The sequence below is a fragment of the Triplophysa rosa genome, linkage group LG10 (assembly GCF_024868665.1).
Source record: "Triplophysa rosa linkage group LG10, Trosa_1v2, whole genome shotgun sequence".
In the NCBI taxonomy this organism is placed as follows: Eukaryota; Metazoa; Chordata; class Actinopteri; order Cypriniformes; family Nemacheilidae; genus Triplophysa; species Triplophysa rosa.
The window spans coordinates 24,893,307-24,913,731 of record NC_079899.1 but is presented as its reverse complement, the minus strand read 5'-3'; the positions used below and the strand labels follow the sequence as shown (position 1 = coordinate 24,913,731).

At 39.1% G+C, this 20,425-nt stretch overlaps 2 protein-coding genes across 3 annotated transcripts; one reads left to right on the top strand and one right to left on the bottom strand.

Moving 5' to 3' along the window:
- The first annotated feature begins 63 nt into the window (after positions 1 to 63).
- smc6 (structural maintenance of chromosomes 6) lies at positions 64 to 10,987 on the top strand. Of its 2 annotated transcripts, XM_057343370.1 has the most exons (27): positions 67 to 183; positions 1,220 to 1,374; positions 1,616 to 1,733; positions 2,116 to 2,221; positions 2,308 to 2,444; positions 2,522 to 2,583; positions 2,765 to 2,845; positions 2,957 to 3,058; positions 3,324 to 3,443; positions 3,542 to 3,637; positions 4,185 to 4,331; positions 5,130 to 5,218; positions 5,433 to 5,597; positions 5,777 to 5,955; positions 6,030 to 6,231; positions 6,304 to 6,418; positions 6,491 to 6,654; positions 6,849 to 6,984; positions 7,133 to 7,213; positions 7,298 to 7,468; positions 7,857 to 7,994; positions 8,123 to 8,268; positions 8,565 to 8,690; positions 8,959 to 9,064; positions 9,330 to 9,482; positions 9,566 to 9,663; positions 10,125 to 10,987. In XM_057343370.1, coding segments are annotated over exons 2-24 (2,823 nt in total). In that variant the 5' UTR covers positions 67 to 183; positions 1,220 to 1,233; the 3' UTR covers positions 8,960 to 9,064; positions 9,330 to 9,482; positions 9,566 to 9,663; positions 10,125 to 10,987. The 2 variants fall into 2 exon arrangements, with proteins under 2 accessions (XP_057199354.1, XP_057199353.1); XM_057343371.1 differs by lacking the exons at positions 8,565 to 8,690; positions 8,959 to 9,064; positions 9,330 to 9,482; positions 9,566 to 9,663; positions 10,125 to 10,987 and having other exon boundaries at positions 64 to 183; positions 7,298 to 7,418; positions 8,123 to 8,238.
- On the bottom strand, positions 10,920 to 16,157 carry vsnl1b (visinin-like 1b). The gene is made up of 4 exons (XM_057343372.1): positions 15,813 to 16,157; positions 13,970 to 14,136; positions 12,647 to 12,862; positions 10,920 to 12,260 (listed from the first exon to the last, which is right to left on the bottom strand). Exons 2-4 carry the CDS (start codon positions 14,129 to 14,131, stop codon positions 12,063 to 12,065), a joined length of 576 nt encoding a protein of 191 aa, XP_057199355.1. The 5' UTR covers positions 14,132 to 14,136; positions 15,813 to 16,157; the 3' UTR covers positions 10,920 to 12,062.
- Positions 16,158 to 20,425: the final 4,268 nt, after the last annotated feature.

Genomic DNA, 20,425 nt, shown 5'->3' with positions numbered 1-20,425 from the left:
CATTTAGTCACAATTTGAGGGTGGACTGAGTGTTTTTAGTCATATTTTGAGGGTGGACAGAACGTTTTAGGCATATTGTAAAGGTGGGCTGAATGTTTCAGCATTCAGTTGTATTTTGAGGGAGGAGTTCGCCGTCCAGTAAACCAGGAAGTCTTAAAACAAGCTCGAGACCCTGAGGAATGAGTAAGTTCAGTTTTGTTTATGATTTAATGCGATTTTTGCGCAATGTATATCGGAATGTTTATGCGAATATTAGTTTGATAGACTTTAAATGGTCTGGTCACGTGCTCGATGTCAATTGTCAATATTAGCGTGTTTGCAAGTGCACCTATTGTTTATCTTTGTGTTGCAACACTCTAGCGCATTTCTATCATCTCAATGACATTTGGAAATCGTTTGTGGTTTAAAATGTAAGCTTTCGTGTTTTAAACATCGCCGTGAACATCATTTCGCAGCATGGATTTACGACGGTAGAGCCGTTGGTTTGTTATTTAACTGGTCCGTTGGAAGATGCATCCCTCTAATAGTTTCTTTAAAACAATAATAATAACATCGTGTTTTATGGAGGAATTTCGTTATATGTCTTTATGTTTTTCATCATTGTTCACTATGTATTCCTCTTCTTTTTGAACACATGTCATTTGTATGAGATTTGGAGAAACACCCTGCACAGCAGATAGTGTTTTAAAAGTTGGTACTTTCCGGTGTTGTGCCTAAATTCGACTCCCCGTGAGATTACGACTCCCCTACTTCTGATTGGTTCATTCACTTAGGATGCTGCTTTGTAATTGGTCCCTATATCTAAATCCCGCCCCCTAATCCTAACCCCAACCTTACTAGGGGAAAACAGGGGAGTCGTAATCTCACGGGGAGTCGGATTTTGATACAACACCTGCATCGTTACTGCGACTACAATCTTAAAAGAAATGTGGCCAAGGCCACACGTTTGCCACAGTTAAAGATGAGAGGAGGGGAACATGACACAATTGTGGCAGACGAGAGAAGGATTGGCGAATAAAATAAAGTGATTTCATGAAACCTGATTGGTGAAAGATGGGTTAAACCTCTTGAGAGTTTTGTATAAACGTTGGACACATATGAGCTTTTGAGCATCTAACTTTGTTGGCTCACTCGAGCGAATAAAGTTTGACCTTTTGACACTGGAAACTTTTCTTCCTGCACTAAGAAGACTGATTCTCCACAACACTTTTTCCTTTAGGTTAGCCGTCAATCATGAAAAAGAGAAGGTCCTGTGTCCTCAATGCTGTAAAACCCTGTAAAACTCCCAGGACAGAGGGAAAAACGTGTGTTCAGGATGAGGAAGGGGTTGATGAAGAGGAGGAAGCCCAGCAAGACCACCAGCTCTCTTCTTCGGTCAGTTTAATCTTTAAATTCTATGTAGAGAACAACATGAAAATGATTGGGTACAACGGGGCCGTGTTGGGAAGACAAATATCATAAAGCTTTTGTCTAAAAAGTATACTGTACATGATCGTTTCAGATTACTATAAAATCTTTTGTTATTGTATGAGATATTGGTGTTTAGAATAAAAGATCCAATTTGTGATTGTTCATTTAGAAGTAATGTTTATTGTTTATCGTTGTGCTTTCTCAGAGTGTCGGGGATATAGGTGTCATAGAAAACATTACTTTGAAGAACTTCATGAGTCACCATTTGCTTGGGCCGTTCAGTTTCGGTCCAAATGTCAATTTCATTGTTGGGAACAATGGAAGTAAGAAATATCTTTTTTTTTACATGTTTACACAATATGGTTTAGGGGGGCTATAATCAGTTTGTCCAATATGTTTCACAGGTATTCACACTCTTCTACTTAACTGGTTCTCATTCTGTACATGAAAATTATAGGGAAAATAAGTTTAAATATTTAGTATAGTTATAATTATTAGTATAGTATAATAATAATCCTCATGTCATGCATCATATTTGTGATGGTTGTTTATTTAATATAATTGCTGTGCCCGTAAAAAAGCACGAGTCAATTGGTTTTCATTAGATTTACTAAAACAAACTGTTCTGTATGTTGGTTATCAGAGACCTTATTATAAGCCATAATTTTCTTATTATATGTGTGCTATTCTTTTTATTTCTGTAAGGTGGGAAAAGTGCCATTCTGACAGCTCTTATAGTGGGTCTTGGTGGAAAAGCAACCACAACCAACAGAGGAGCATCTTTTAAAGACTTTGTAAAATATGGAGAGAGGTTAGTTTATTTTCAAATGCTTCAGTCAAGAATCTCTTAATGTGATAGTGGCTCTTCTCTTATCACTCTGAGCCTTTTGGGTACAGCGCTGCAGATGTTCAAGTAAAACTAAAGAACAGAGGGAAGGAGGCCTATAAGATTGAGACTTACGGAGACAGCATCTGTATCGAGCATCATATCACGAGTGATGGCTGCAGGACTTGTAAGATAAAGAATAAATCAGGTAATATGTCCTTTGAGTCACGGACATAAATGTGGCCTTCATCTCTTTTCTCATATTCATCTCTTTTCTTATTTTAGGGCTGGTTGTCTCCACAAAGAAGGAGGAGTTAACTGCTATACTGGACCATTTTAACATCCAGGTGTCTTTATACTACAGTCAAAATCCTTTTATTAATTTTTGTGTGTCATTTTATATGGTGTTCAAACGTAATTATTGTTTGGCGCTTATAGTTAGTGGTGTTTGCAAAGGCAAACATCACTGTTACTGTTGCTCATATTTTGGCACATAACTCTGTATCTTTTGCTATCGACTGATTTCAGGTTGACAATCCAGTGTCAATCCTTAACCAGGAAATGAGTAAACAATTCCTGCATTCAAAAAACGAGACGGACAAATACAAGGTGATTTTGTTTTAAAGAGATAACAAACCTCTTATCAGTAGCTAAAGTATTACAGCAAACTTCTTTTGCTGTCTTCATGTAGCTGTATTCACGTCATCTTTATTTCTGAAGTTTTTCATGAAAGCCACTCTTCTGGAGCAGATGAAAAGGGACTACATTCATATAAAACAGACCAAAGCTGTGACTCGTGATCAGGTGGAAAGACAGGAGGAGGTGACCATGTTTTCTGTTGTTAATTCCGTTGGTCATACAGTGCTCCGGATTATATGCTTGAATGTGTGAAAATACATCTTAAAGACATAAGTTTGATAATTGTCATGAGCCATATCTACAAACAAGAATATTTCAAAGACTTGAGGGTTTGAGTTGTCTTAGCAAGCAAGAGCACTCAGAACACTTTAGCAAAGACGTCTAGAAACTGCATAGCAACATGTAAAAACCCTTCTGATCACATACATTACATTTGTTGCATTCTCAGTGTCTAAAAGACCTCAGGCAGTTGTTCTTGCAAAAGAAAGAAAGGTACGAGTCTTTGTCATCCTTTGACGACATGAGACGGACCCTGGAGGACCTGAAACAAAAGATGGCGTGGTGCTTGGTATGATCATTGAATGCGTTTTGCAGAAGTGTGAAAGTGGTCTGTGTTGAACGCCTTTGCTTGTAGGTGCAAAAGTTGCTTATCTCTGTTGCTTATAGGTGGGAGAGATGGAATGTCGAGTCGAACAGCTCAAGGAACAAATCGAACAAGAAGAATCTCATTGCAAACATGAAGAAAAGTTGGAGCTCTGTCAGGTTGGTCTGGCTTTTCAAAAAATATGCATGCTTTTAATGGCAGAACTACCCATTAAACTACTGTGTGTTCCGCATTTATTTGACTAACCAATAACTGTCTATGTCTTGTGTGTAATAAAAATAAAATTCTTGTTGTTCATTCTCTCCCTTGCTTACTCCCGCTTTAATCCTCCTTGTAGCGTGGCCTTGTAAACTATCAAAATGTTATATGCTCTCCTACTTTTAAGTCGCATTGGGTAAAAGCGTCTGCCAAATGAGTAAATGTAATGCAATGTGTGTGTAAAAATAGTAATAGTTTAGTTATTTGTAGGTTGCAGTATCAGTTACCCAAATGTTGGATGTTATCCAAACTGATCTGCGTCACGTTTTTGAAATGTATGATTTCTTCCCAGTTGAATGTGTGCTAAAATGATTTGTTGTCCTTTCCAAACATTGCTTTGCATTGCACCTTAATTGAGACATTTTTGCTCCATTAGCAACGTTAAACGTGATGTCTAAAAGAGGTTTCCCACAGTAACGGTTGTTTCCACTTTTGCTTGTTTTCTAGAACAAAGTTGTCGCTTCTGAAAAGAAATTGCAGGAAATCCAACAGAAGATTTGTAGAGCTACAGAAGAGCTGGATGGTTCGACAGAAGAGAGTCGAACGTTAAAGGAAGAAATGAAAGTAAAATCTAAAGCACAGAACAATCAGGAGGTGAGATATGTTGCTTGATGTTGATGGATATACCATACATTTAAATGTTTTAGAATATACATGTTCATGAAAACCCTCCACTCTTTTAAACAAACTTTTAACTGCAGTTAGTATGGAGGGTAAGATCAGCATTAAGTTAACAAAAGAATTGCCTTTTTATTAGGGCTGTCAAACGATTAATCTCGATTAATCGCATCCAGAATAAAGGTTTGTGTTTACATAATATATATATCTGTGTACTGTGCATATTAATTTTGTATTTATAAAGACAAAACATACACATACTTGTCTATATATTTAGGAAATTTTAAATGTATTAATTTATATATACCAATAATTGAAATTGTAAATAAAAGTTTATTAATAGTTATATTTTATATTTTTCTTAAATATATGCATTTATGTGTTTATAAATACAAAATTAATATGCACAGAACACCTGCATATATTATGTAAACACAAACTTTTATTCTGGATGCGATTAATCACGATTAATCGTTTGACAGCCCTACTTTTTATTTTCAAAGTGAAAAACTGACTGTCTTCTCTGAAAAGGCATTGTTGTAAGGCATGTGCTCTTTCCATGCAATGAAAACATGCAGTGATTACGACTGTAATACTAAGCTATAATACTTTTTATGTTTGGGTGAACTGCACCTTTAAATCTGTCCGTGGCAACGGTGATATTGAGAACATTGGTATAACAAATAAATGACCATTTGCCTATTTTTAGTCGACAAGCCCCTTTTGATTAGGTTTGTAAAGATTGAATAGATTTTTAGAATGCCAGTTTTTCAGGTGATTTACTTCAGTGCTGAGAATAAATTAAAGCAATTAGAGAAGGAGCAATGTCTGGTCCGGGAGAGAATTCTCAAAATAAATCACAGGTGAGTTCAATTGTTCCAGGCTGTTCATGTCAATAATTGATTTATGGCATAGAGTATGTTTATCGTTTTCATTGGGAAGACTTGCTGCCATTTATCATGCAGAATGTTTTGCTTAAAGTGGACTCGGAGTTGTCCAACACGTATTGAGTTTATGTCATGTATTTCTGCTTCAAATGAAAAAACTCATATGACTCTGTCAATGCGGCATCTTAAGCAGTGGAAGAAGTCATGAGGCGGAGCAAACGCAGCGTCTGAAGAAAATATCTGCGCTCAGAAAGCAGCTGGAGGAGCTTGAGGCCGAGTCCAGCTTGCTAAATCAAGAGATTAAAGACAAACAGCAAGCTCTTCTCAAAGGAAGAGAGGAATATGACAAACTGAGGTAAAGCATCGAAACGGATTTGGGTTTTAAATACTAGTGCCAAAAAAGTGGTGCAATGGTGCTGGGTGCTAGTAGTATCAAGGTCATAGATTCAGTTCCCCTTTTTTGATTTTACAATCAACATAGTCTTTGGATAAACGCGTCTGCTAAATGACTAAATGTAAATGTAACCCTTTCAGCATGGAGGAGAAGGACATCCAGGTGTGTCTGGAGTCCAAAGTGAAGAGAAAGAAACAGCTCACTGCCAGCAGGTCCAACAGACTGAGACGATTCGGTGACCACATGCCCGAGCTGTTGGAATCTATTGACAGAGCTTTCGCTCAGGGGCGATTCGTCAAGAAACCAGTGGGACCTATAGGTGACCCAACGCTTGAAATATCGTTCAAAGGTTTGCTTCAGTCTTTCACGATTAAATGTATTTTGGGTTCTTAGGTGCATGCATCAGTCTGAAGGATCCCAGTTTAGTCGTAGCTGTTGAGAGCTGCTTACGAAGTTTCATGAAGACCTTTTGCTGTGACAATTACAAGGACGAAAAGGTTCTGCAGGAACTGATGTCCCCGTATTTCCCCAAAGGCAGTAGACCTCAGATAATTGTGTGCACGTTTACAGACCGCGTTCACAAACTTCAAGGCCGGTAAGAAATACTTTGGTTGGTAGTATTTCGGTGGGCAAAGATCTGGCGGTAATGTTGTTGTGATGTTGTCAGGGGAGTCCGTCATCCCGAGTTTCCTTCCGTCCTGGATGCCCTCAATATCGAGAACCCAGTGGTCACAAACTGCCTGATTGATATGAGAAGCATTGAGTGTATTCTGATCGTCAAAGTAAGTGCGTGAAAAACTCTGTGTTTTAGATGGTCTTTAGAGCCTCGGAGTGAAATGATTTTTTGATCTCAGGAAAAAGCTCGTGCAAGGAAAGTCATGCAGGGCTCAGGACCGCCGAGAAATTGTCGTGAGGCCTTCACCGCCGATGGCGATCAGGTGTACAGCCATCGCTATTACACTCCTGAAAATGAAGTTCTGGTCAAGTATCTCGGTGGGGATCCCGAGGCGGAAATCCGGCAAGTGCCACTTTCATAAATATAATTACTTGTGGGGTTTAAGCATGTCATATCTTTAACCACTGAGCTGTAACGGACAAGGAAGATGAACATATTTTGTCAAGTGAGAAATCGCCATCGGGCTACAGCACCCCTGCGCTTTTAATGCAGAGGCAAATGAAGTGTAAATATGTTTGTTATCATCTATTTTACAGGGCGGTGGAGTCGGAGGTGGAGAATAATAAGGCTCAGCTCTCTAGATTTCAGCTTCACTTGAGTTCAGTACAGGAAGACATTCAGTTGATGGAGGAGAGGCTGCGTAGTGTCGTCATGGCCTGCAAAAAGAACCAGGTATTAAACTGACAACACTGAAATCAACCAGATTCATTGATGCTTAAACTAACATGTCACATTGATCTTAGTCGTGTGTACATCATGATGTACATCAGTGTGCTATCAATCGGCTTCAGTGCCAGCAAAATATTTCTTGTTGTTTTAGGAAAATATAAACAAGGTTAAAGCTTCAATATCAGAAGTGGAGAACATCGAAGAACCTCAGACTGAGGACATCAGCTCTCTGGTGAGGAGTCCAACGGATTCCAACCGTCAATAATGTCAACGTTTATGTCAATGCATGTCATGGAATAATATGTGAAATGTGCAGGAGGAAGAGGCACAAGAGAACGAGCAGAAGATCGAATCGCAGAGGAGAAATGTGACGGAAGCACAGACAGAATTAAAGAGACACGAGCGATTGCTCGTGAACATTAATCAGCAATATAAAGGTGTGAAAAATAAAATGGAACATCTGTCCGATGAGATAGAACAGCTAAAGGTGAGAGAGTTCAGACATATTTTCATTTACAGTGCCTTTTTTGACAGGGCATTCAGCCCGTGAGCTTATCAATGCTCTACCTGAAGAGGTCACAGAAACAGCAATATTTTGGGCATTTATGAAGATGGATATGCAGATATTCATCTGGTGAAATATTTCTGGAACGTTGGTTTTATTAGGGAAATTTACTAAGCGGCAGAGATATGGTTTATTGTTTTATAAGTAAACAGTAGATGGTAAACTGAATTGGTAAAAGGAACTTTTCTTACCCATTTTCTTTTATACTTCAAATGATTGATAATGTGCACATTTGAGTAGGTCATTTTCAGGCTTGTGCTAAAACAGCAATAGATAAAGTACTTCCTGACAGATTGATTGTCATCTGAAGGAGGAGCAGGTGAAAGCCGACGGCGAGGAGAGTAAACTGGATCAAACCATGCAGATCTTAACGAAAAGACTAAAGAGCCACCAGGACAATATCCAGGCGATGAGAGCTGAACTGTCTCTCAAAGAGGAAGAAACTCGGGTATTCACAGACTCACGTTTGTCCGTCATACTGTGCTGTATGCTATTTAGCTTCGTAAAAAAGCTCTTCTTATGCTAGTAAACTGTAGTATGAGATTCATTCATTTTTGGAAACTGTTTTTTTGTAAGACGTTACAAACCAAAGCCAAAGAAATCTGCTCTGAGCGTCAGAAGATAAATCGGAGTGCGAAAAGCATCGATGCTGAGATTACACGGCTGCGACAGAAGATCAGCACTCATGAAAGGCATCACGGCGACAAGGAACAGGTCGTTCGGTATGCACTGTGACGTTAAACATGTGATCCAGGTTCAATCGAAGGTTTTTTGGCGTGGAAAATTGAAAATGTCCTCGTGTTTGTCCCTAAACAAAACATGGGTTATAGTAACATCAAATGGAAATAAACGGGGTTAGCATTCAGGAGGGTTTAAAGGGAAAAATATGAAGTTGATATTTTTTGTTCTATTTTGGGGTAGAGCTATAAATATTTGATCTTTTAATGAAGTATATTGGTATTGTGGATATTAAGTTAATGTAAGCACTGTGATGATTGTTAAAGGAATGTTTTTTCAGGGAGTACGCAGAGGCTCACAGTAATTACAAAAGCAAATCCAACCAGCTGAGGGATCTGAAGAAGTTTATTGATCGTCTGGACAACATCATGACCGACCGACAGGCTCGATACAAGATATTGAGATGGTAACTTATATTACATCTAGTTCTTACATCTCTCCAGACAAGCAGGCTTGACACACTATAAAGTTATGCTACAAGCTGATTGGTTTGAAAGGTCACATCCGTTAGTGATTATTATGCAGATGTCATTTCGAACGCATTTGATATGAAAACAAAGATGAGCACTTCTGTCTGTTGTGTCTGTTGTTGTAAACGTGACCACAGTAATTGTAAGAGTTTGGAGGTTTAGCCAGTTGTGTCTGAATGTGTAAATTGTGTGTTGTTTTGTCAGATCACTTTCTGTGAGATGTAAGTTGTATTTCAACAACTTCATGATAAAGTTGCAGTGTTGTGGCTCCATGATGTTTGACCACAACAATGAAACGCTGTCCATTTCGGTATGTTACTTCGTGTTTATTTCTATATGATTGATATTTGTTTTGCTCGGTTTTTGCATGTAATTCTTGTTCTTATTAATGGTGCTCATTATTGTTATACAGTGATTTAACATACTACATTACAAAATGACAACACAACAAGAATATTATATATTTAAATTAGCATGTCTTAAAGACAGTACAACAAATACATCTGTGATGTGTAAATGCTGTAACATTCAAATAATGCATGCATCAAACGCTTTGTCCTGTGTGTTGTGTTCAGGTGAAGCCTCCGGGACGGGAAAATGACAGCGTGAGCGACATGCGGTCTCTTTCAGGAGGAGAGCGCTCCTTCTCCACCGTCTGCTTCCTTCTGTCTCTCTGGGAGATCACAGAGTCGCCCTTCAGGTGTCTGGACGAATTCGACGTCTATATGGTATGTACTCTTGCGCACACGGTGATCTGAACACGAGATATTTGTTGAGTATTATTGTTTCTAAGCCCTTTCGTATGCACAAGGACATGCATAATCGACGCATCTCAATGGACCTGCTCCTGGAGCTCTCCGAACGTCAGCAGCTCAGACAGTTTGTCTTCATCACGCCTCAGAGCACCAGGTGAAGATTTCCTCCTCCCGTCATACGAGCTCATGTCAGAGTTTAGTTTGCTCGACCCTTTTTTAAAATGAACCTCGTGAAGAAATATTTCACCAAGGAGTCATGTTTTACTGAAAAAATCAAGTTCAAATAAGAAATTATATTTTGCGCTTAAAATGAAGCCTACGGTGCCATTCACAGGTTTACACATGTTGAGTTTGTTTTTACATGACGTTAAAAAGCGTATTCATTTTTATGTGCATTTTTGTAGTTAAATGCAAATAAATAATGCACCTTCAAGAACCTAAAATAACACAAGTATTTGTCATTTGTTTTTCAAATTAATTTGTCTGAAAGCTTGATAGGCATCATCCTTGTAAATTAGTTTTACTAGATGCTTACTTGAAAATTTTAATAATCGTATGATATTGAGTCCTTTTTTATGTTTCTGTGTAAACTTTTAATGTTTCTTTATTTTTCAGCAATCTGCCTAGAAGTGCCCATATCAAAATCCACCAACTTCAGGATCCAGAAAGAGGCATAGAGGAGGAGAATGGGCATTAGGTACAGAGAGACTGTCCTGAGAAATGTGCTGCCCTTGTATTTGTTTTATTTATGTTTTATTTATATGGAAGTTTTATGGTTTTTGTTCATAGCATTTCTGTGCAAAACATGTGCCTTTTGTTTTATGTCTGTGTGAGTCTTATGCACGTTACTGTTTCTGCGAACCATTCTCTGTTGATCTCTTCCTTTGGGAAAAACAGAAAGCGGTTGTGTTCTTAACTGTCAACACCTGTTCATGAGTTAATATATTTGTCAGTTGATACCTGCATCCTTTGTGTAAACCACAATGCTGAGTTAAAGTAACTGTTCCGTTTGTATCCTCTCGTCTCTTGATTTGTGGTCACTCGCACACATCTGAGCACCTGCGTTCTGAAAACAACCCCATGGAGAGTTTATTGATTTTAATCACAATGTTTTCAGTGCAACTGGTACATACGGAGATAAAACATGCCACATATAAAACACAAACCTCATATTACACCATTAAATGACTGCTTAAATTTTGCTTGACCGTATTAGGTACAAATATTTACAGGGCAAAGATGTACACTATATATTGGGGATTTGCATTTTACAAAGATGAGCCTATTCCTGTGTTGCGCAGGGCATTTCTTGCCATTTCTCAGGCCAGCGAAAGATCTGGGACACTGTGTTTTCAAACTCCTGGGTAAACGGAAAATATGGAGGATACTGGGAATAAATTAAAGAGGGTAGAGCTATGTTTAGCTCGGACTATTCACGGGTTCGTGGTGGCGCTCTTTCGAGGGATGCGGCGAAGTTACAAACCGTCGTGTAGAAATATCGATTTACAAAAACAGCTCAATAAAAATGCAGCACACCGAGGGGGAACGTGTACCAAACACATTTGTTGTATTACTAGGGGAAACGAATCCATTATTTAATTTACGCAAAATGTTATATTGCCCTTTTCTGTATTATTACTAGAAACAAATTCACAGGCGACCATTCATGCACGTGATGATGTAAATGTAAAACATAATGAAAGCTAACGGGAACAAATCTGTTCATGTGAGCTGTGGTAGAGCAGCGATACAGTGTTTCGTTTGACGTCAAAACAAAAGGCATTCGTTTAACTGGTTCTCGTGGCAGCGCAAAATAAAGTGAGCCGGCAAAAGTTAACGCCAGATGCGAAACTTCAACAGAGGGGCTGTAATGTGCCTTACAGAAGCGTTTACAACATTCATTGTAATTGAATAAACATGCACCCAAGGGAGGACATCGAATGGCTAGATGATTAACAAACGTAAATCTCACACATTAGATTTCTTCTTGATACTATCATTTATATAAGGCCTCCCTTGTATTATTCGTCAAGGTGGCCAAAATGAAGAGAGAGAGAGAGAGAGAGAGTAGGTTTTTTTACACTTAGAACATGCATGCAAATAACTTACATTTATATTCTCAAGTACAAGCACGTTTGGAAGGAGGGCCGCACGAACCTCTCCGCACTCCTTAAATTCGAGTATTGAAGTTCAACAGACTGATTTCATCGCAACATTTAATGTGACATTTTGATTTCGGTACCCAGACTTCTGCGTGAAATACTGCAGTATAGATGCGCGTGAAATATTGAAATATTGCAGCTAGAAATGAAATACGGCAGAGCACTTCACTAAACGATGGACGACCGGACTCGCTGGATTTACACGTTGTCGCGTGTTGGTAAATTAAACGAATATTACTCTAAACTCGTAGCATTTAGCATTCTCATGCACACTAGCTTTTCGATCACAGGAAGGAAGTTCGTAAAAGTAGTCCGAAACGTGTTAATCTTGTGGAAATGAGGGTGGAATCGGATCGCGTGTTCAGTCCGTAGCATGCTAGCGTGCGCTGCCTCACTTCTGCATTTCGCACTGCAACAGCAGCACGATGGACGGGTCGCTCTTGGCGGCTTCTTTGAACTCGTCTAGTGAGATCTGGTCGTCGTTGTTTTTATCCATCTTACTGAAGATTCGGTCCACTCTCTGCTCGGGTGTCAGGCCGTCTTCGTTCATCTTCATCATTATCACCGTGCCCACCATCTTATAAATAGCCTTTACACGAACGAGAGAGAGAGAGAGAGAGGGGGGGGGGGGATGTCACATGGAGGCGTTGAGATACTCATTGAACCTCTGCGAATGGCAAAGTGAAACGAAAACATTTTGGTGTACCGTCACCATTTCATTAATGATTAGAGATTGCATTGCATTGGTTTTATTCAACGAGAACAGATGTGTTAGAACAATTATCATCTAACACCACAAATGTCTGTACCCATCAGCCCCTAGATGTGTCACGGGCGTACTGTACATTTGACAAAGTTGAGTTTTAATTTGGGCAAAAATGTCATTTTTAATTTCATCCAGTGCAATCTAAAGCTAAATGAGATTCAGAAGGAAAGCTCGTCGGCGAATTGTCGCAAAACAAGTTTTTTCTGTACCTCTATGATCTCCAGCATCTCTACTCGAGTGATCTTGCCGTCACCGTCCAGGTCGTACATGTTGAAGGCCCAGTTGAGCTTCTGCTCGAAGCTGCCACGCGATGTGATGGACAGGGCGCAGATGAACTCTCTGAAGTCGATGGTGCCGTCACTGTTCTTGTCAAAGGTCCTGAAGGCGTGCTGGGCAAACTTGGAGGCGTCGCCGTACGGGAAGAACTGCAAAGAACAATCCAGATTCTTTCATCCGGTCAGTGAAACTGGGCAGGCTGGGGTGTCCTAGAATCACTGTGATTTATTAAAGGAACAGTCGTTCCAAACTCATATAGGCCCGGTTTCATAGACAAGGCTTAGCCTAAGCCAGGACTGTGCCTTAGTTTATTTAGGCTATTTGAGTCGCTTTTATTAAAATGCCTTAGAAATCTTGAGACAAAAAAATGGCACTGACATATTTCAAGATATGTCAGGGCAAGTTGTTTTCAGTTAAGACAGCTCAAAATTCATTTTAGTCTGTGACTAGTCTTAAGCCTCGTCTGTGAAACCGGGGCATAATGTTATGTTTTAAGCGCAGCACAAAATTTGATGTCTTCATGTAACTCTTGAACAGTGTAGAAGAAGCTGTCTACGAATTCTTTTAGTACAACTTTCAGGTTTTCAATTTGGGGTGGACTCCTTTGAAGAGGAATTATATTTTCTACAGCAAATCAGCACGTTCAACTCTTTGTTTAATCATTTTAAAGAATAAGTCGGTGCTGCTTGATGGCACGTCTTTTCACCAAGACTATCAGAAAGTAATAGGAATTCTATAAATGTAAACAGTTTGTAGCTTCCAAGGTGGTTTGTGCTTCACTCCAGTAGAAGAAGGTTCTATTAAAGTGTGTAACCCCGTGATTTTGAATGAAGTTTGTTCTGGAGCCTGTGATATTCCTGTTCTTTGATCCCTTAGACCTGATGTTACATGTTTAAGAACAAACACTTAACCCAAAGCATACAAGCAAGGTTTGATGATGACTGGCTTCATTTTACCTTACACTCTTAAAAAAGGTGCTTCAAAAGGTTCTTCGATGCCAAAGACACATCTGAATAACCTTTCTGTTTTACAAAAGGTTCTTTGTGGCGAAAAAATGTTCTTCAGATGATAAAAAAGTAAGAAAGAGATGGTTCTTTAAAGAGCCTTTGACTGAATTGTTCTTTGTGGAAACAAAAATGGTTCTTCTATGGCATCGCTGTGAAGACCCTTTGAAGCACCTTTATTTTTAAGAGCGTAACGACATCCTTACGAAAACAATTCTGAAAGGTTGATGGTGAAAGCCGGTAGTCTCTGACCTTAACGTAGAGCTGTTGAAACTCCTCCAGGTTAAGTCGACCGCTGGGACAGTCTTTCAGGAAGCCCTTGTACCACTGCTTCAGCTCGTGTTCATTAAACTCTGTGTTCTTCACCAGGTCCTCCATCACCTCAGGGGTCAGTTTGCTGTTTTGCTTGCCCATGATTACTGAAATAAAGAACGATTACAGTGAAGGAAGGTTCTCAAAGCTGGCTGTTGAAACTATACGTCCTTTTTTTTATCTGAAAAAACAAGATATTTGAATAAGTCTTAAAGCTCTTTAACACACCTTCGCGTCCAGAGATAAAGCTCGTTTTTATTATATGTATTACATTTCAAATCAAAATGAACACAATCAAACGCTGTCCGTATGGAGTTTGGAATCGGTGCTGATAAAAACTGATGAAATAGATTTTGATGATGACCATTTATAAAAAATGGTTTTGCTCATGCAGAGCCAATACACTGTCTATAAAAACTTTAACATCCACAAAAGGTTTTTAATAGTGGAAAAAGGTTCTTCGGACAGTGAAGAGGTGAAAGAAACTTTTATTTAAACCTTTGAAAACGTCTTTTCATGGCATCTCTGCGAACCATTGAGTGTAATCTCAAAATGGACAAATACTGTTGGATAACTTAAAAATCATCAGACAGGCTTGTCAGTGTGTACCTTACTCTAGACATTTGCTTTCACGTCAGTCCTGAGAAAAAGCCATTTAGCCACTGAAAACAAATGGTGTCACACATATTTAATGCTTGGGCAACAAAGTAATTCACACCAAGTTGTACATTAGTAGGCTATTATTCCCCCAACAATAAGCGTAAGCAGATCGTTGGAGACAGCCTTGCTGTGTTATTCAGAATAAAGCAGTCACAAGAGTTGATGTGTAAATGGGCAGCTGGTAAAATAGGCTGCACGTGGGGAGGGGCTGTGAGGAGGTTCATCTCCATGTGGAGCGCCTGACTCCTGCTCGCAACATCTTCTGCATCAAATGTGACGAGCCGCTGAGCATGAAAAACACTCGAACACGTTTCATAAGAATGCTGCTTCATTTCAAAAGGTGTCAGCTATTGTTCCTTAAACGACAACCCAACATTCAGTCTTATGTAACAGTGCTGGGGTTTTCTCAAGCACCAATGGCTGAACAAATGACCTTGAGAAGGCAAACCACCGCGAAAGCAATGCAGAATTATTAGCTATTGTTGTAAATGTGAGAATTAAGAAGAAATAAGACGCGTATAATGCTTTTGGATTAGATATCGTCTTGATGTGGCACGATATGGATCCGACACAAATTGTGTTATACTGTATATGTCTAGCTTTCCATTTAAACGAGCGTTTTTTGTTTCATTTCACGTTGAAATGTGTGAAGCGATAGCATTTCGAGCCAGCCTGCAGAGAAAAGACGCAGTCGCGTTTGTCTGCGCTTTAATCAAATGAGAAAAAATTATCTTTCAAATGAGGCTGATAAACACCTCTCCATCTCCTTCGTGCATCACACAACACCAAGCGCATCGTGGCATTGTCATTTAACAAATCAGTAACAAGTAACTCGTGAGCTTTTGGTGGAAATGTAATGGTGTGCCGAATGCGCCAGAGCGCAATGTACTCTGCTTTAATAAAGCCTAATATACTCTTACGCGCTCGTGATCGGGCCGTACAATGCGGTGCCTTTTTATTCATTCATTCATCCATTCATGCATTCATTCCTGGCATGTTCGTAGGGGGTGTAAACCTGATTGCTTCGTTAGAATAAATAGCCAGATTCCCCCTAAAAAGCCACGGATGCGCTTATGAACATGAACATGTTATCCCCGTGTACATGCATGCGTTCGCCTCTTACCTTCAAGCAATTCGGACGAGGCAAATGGAAATGTGCGCCGGTGCTCAGGACCCTTAAGGTTTTGCGTGTGCCGAACCCAAATTCCTCGGATTCGCCGCGTTTACGCAATGCCTAATAATGTGTACAGGTAATTCCAGATGGCACGAACCCTCTTCTGTCTGTGTGTGTGCTATGCGACGCAAGACATGCGGCATACAGCGAGCATCACCACATCAGCACCACGATACTGCCGTTCAGCCCTTGGCGTGCGTTTGCGCAAATTGTACGCTTGCAACCCTGCTCTTAAGGGTGCTCGTGTCAGTAAACAATCTATTAAGCGTCACACCATCAAATGCACGCGATACATGCTGTTTTAGCGTAGATGCATTGTGGCAAAAAAATGTTTAATGCGTACGCGCTTGGTACCAAAGGTCTATATTGACTAAACCTGTTATTCTGCTTAATTTTTTTTATTTGTGGAGTCCACGAGATTCCAATGCTGTATGCTTAATTGAACTGTGTAGCGTTTTATTATTATTAAATATGGTCCCAAAGCAGCTTAACAAACCCCTTAGTGAGCCCTAAGATGTGTTAGATGAGAAGAACCTTGGGAGGAACCAAGACTCAGGTGGGGGAGCCCACCTCCTTAGGCTGGTACATATTTGTGCAAAACATACGTGTGTGCAAACACACATACATGGTTATTTCATCCACATGTAATCCAGCCTCATGATCATAATGACTAGTTTGTTGTTTAAATGTAATGAAGATGAGAACGACCGCAATGGCAAAATGTAAAACATGCAATGCAGGTGTGGAAAAGTAATCGATTAACCATTGATTTAAGCTCCTATTATTTTCATATGTTCATAAGTAAACAAGTGGCAGGTGTGGACATGTGTTCATAAAGTCTGTGCGTGTCAACATTTATTGTATTAATTCATGTTTTATAGCTGGATGCCATCTAAGAAATCAAACATCATTTATGTAATAGTTTTTATTATTTGATGAGTGTTATCAAGTTGCATGATGATCATTGCCAGTGTTAAGGGCCTTTGGGATCGCTCAGACCCTGTACACATGAAATGAGGATTCAATTACATTGAACACAAGAATCAGATTGTCTGATAATGCGGTGATTAATGCTACCGCTTGTTGTTTTAACTGGGTTTCTAATCAAATCTGTCGGGAGATTTTGTACAAACAGTCTGTTTCCTTCTCAGATCTGACAGCTGTCTCAGATAATTAAACAGCTGGAAAACAGTTTTATTTATCATTCTCCTCAAAGTACCTTTAATTTGCTTCAACATTCAAAATCAATTTCAGGGCAAACAGCAACTGAGTGTTTTCAATGTAGTGTTTTCAAAGATTCTGTGCACTTCATAAACTCAATTTCAGATCATTAATACATAATGAAAAATAACAAAATTAGTCATGCAAAATAAGTATGAGGCAGAACACAAATATGTACACAGTTATTCAAACTAAGTAAATATAGTCCATTTTCTGTCATTCTGTATGTTTAATCATGGCAACGCTTCTATTTCTGTTAAAAAGCATATACTTTAATTCTAAGAATAAATAATTAAGAATACAAATACAAAAAATTACATTGATACACAAATTACACATTGCATTATTCTCTGTATATAATATAATACAGATGCATTGGGATTTATTTCGTTCTTGATCCGATACAACTTTGACTTTGTTGAAGGAGGATGGAAAGCGTCTACAGATGAAAATGTGAGTTTAGTGTCCTACAGTAAATGTCAGATATCATTAATGTCACTTACAGTATGTGCTAGTGTACTCCTTCATTTTCTCTTCCAAAAGTAGCATAATATACAACATTTTGTGTGCTCCCCCTAAAACTCCACATGTAAACCAAGAGTTCTCATTTTGCCCTCCTTCGGTCAAAGGTCCGTCTGCATGAATGAAACCCGTAGAAAGGTTTTGGGCAGAGGGGTTGTGAGATGAATCACTGCAGAACAGCGCTGTGAATCCACAGGCTTCAATCTCTGGTGACTCAGCTGGGTTTAGTGAAGAGAAGAAGAGAAGAGTTTAGGGAAAGTGACAGTGTTTCCCCATCAAATAAGAGGTTAAGTCACATGTTAACTATCAGCACTCATCCGTGTTAAACACTTTTTGCTCGTTTACATTTTGTCATCCACAGTAGAGCCCAAAAGTATAAGACCACGTTGAAGATTTGTTTGATTTATACCATTATGTCAATAAAAGTACAAAAATTCAGGATCTTCACCAACCCTGTCAATGATGTCGAAATACACATTTGAGATGTAAACCCGGCAGGTCATGATACCTGTAAGCTCAGAACGAGGGATCATTGCCCAATCCTGGGCTGCTGAACTGATATCAGACTCGGGAATGATGCATTCTGGGAAAGTAGCCAGACATGACATCATCATTCTTGGCTTCGGCTGCCAGTGGGAGAACTGAGCTTTTTACAATACAGCCATAATATGTGGTTATGATAGAAGATACCCACTCTGGCCGAACGAGTGTTTAAATCAATAACTGACACAATATATGAATGCAGCTCATGTTTGAAAGAACACTAGAAGATGAAACTCACCGGTTTTACTGCGATGTGATCGATACATAAAATTCACTGGATGAGACTCAATTCTGAACACCGCATCGGAATTACATTTAGGCACAATGATTTGTATTATTTTTATCATGCTCTAGGTAACACTGTAGCTTGTCCAAATCCACAACAGGAATGAGCAATTGTAACGCTGACACTCGTGTGAGAAAACTCCATAAATCCTGATCAGACGCTGACCTTCAATCCCAGTTTCACTCCCTTTTCTTGAGAACCTTCAATGTCAGGACAGCCTCTGGATAATGATTTTAGAAATCCATTAAGTGGCGGTCCGTCCCGCTATCTTTCCCGTCTGGCGGGGGAATAATGAGTCGGTCAATGAAGCTGATTGCATCTCACGCCTGCTGTTTGCCCTCTGTGCTGAATCCACAGGAGCTCACGTTAGATCTGGAGACAACAAACAGAGAGAATTGACATGACAGGCTACTGGTCATTAGTACTTTCTCTGTCAAAATTTGCTACGGACTTCTAACTGTAGTTTTCGAGTAGGGAGAACTATGGCCATAGAATAAATAGAAACCTTAAAATTGAGATTTATAGGTCTGGAAAAGTTAATGATAAAACTGCCAGTAATCAAATCTAGAGATGGTGAAACCCATGCATGTATAGGTTCATATTGCACCCCCCAAAAAACAAACGTATCTACATTGTAACGTGTGACATATTTTAAAGCGGAGAAAACATTTAAGAAATGAACAAAAATACGTTGAAATGACTTGAAATGTACTATAAAAATTGTGTAAAAACAATTAAGCATTTTTATGTTGTTATTTGTTGTGTTGGTATTTGTACTGCAAACAATACAAACCCATTGGTCCTTGAAGTAAAATCTTAATCTTTCTTTTGCAAAATGTAATTTTATATTGATGTATTTTGGTTTCTTTCTTTTGGTTTTTGACGTAGATGACAAAAATCCATTACTAGGCACTTACAAGGCACATCCTTTTGGTTCAGCTTTAGAAATGATTCTTTAGTCTAACACCCCCAACACACACATGTTTTCAGTATCCAAAGAAGACTGAATCCAAAATGTTGTTGTCACACAGGCTTCAGTCCTCTCATTAGTCTATAGCATCCATTGGAGGGGGTTTTACCATGGATACACACATCCATCTCAAGGCTTTCAGCATTAAGCAGCCACGGACTCCTGCTCTTTTGAGAATAAAAGCATTACACATAATTAGATACAATGAGCATGGCTGAAACAACATTCTCACCTTACCTTCCAGTCAAGGATGGAGTGTCAAAGATGGATGATAAGAGGTGCAGAAGGTGGCTCAGATCTCCTGTAGAGTAAGGCGAATGGCTCAGCATCTCATGAAGCTGAAGAGTTTGCTACTATGTGCATCATGCTGCTAAGTCACCCAGCCTTTAGGCACTTGGAGACAGGTCCACTGTCGTCATGGCAACAGACACCCAGAACCTGGACTCCTTCCCATCACGTTTTAAAATGCATTCTAGGTTTGTTTTCCATTTTTATTCATTCTTCCATGAATCTAATAAAATGTCAAAGGAAGAGGGAGGCAGCAGAGCTGAGCTATCGCTTTGTGTCATCATTGAATGTAGCATAACACTTCATTAAAACAGTACCATTTTTTTCTTCGTTTTGTCCTTCCCACAGAGACAGCAATTAAAACCCTTCATACACATGAACACACACATTACATTAACATGTATGTAATGTGCATATGAGTGTGTGCATGTCTGTATGCGTGTGTAAGCAATGGTTTATATAGGGTTTTGGCAACATAACCTAAATAAAAAAGAAAAAATGAAGAGAGAAGATAAAATACATATAATGTTATGTAATATAAGTCATCATAATGAATTGTAAAATGTAAAATAATTGCATGAAAATGTATCGCAAACGATTAATCAGGTAAACATGATAACCGCGATACACACGAATAGTATCAATACAATTAACATAATTGAAACAAGTAAGCATAGCGCGGATGTCATTTTCAGATTTATTTAAATCGTCCAGTTCCGTCAGGGTAATAGC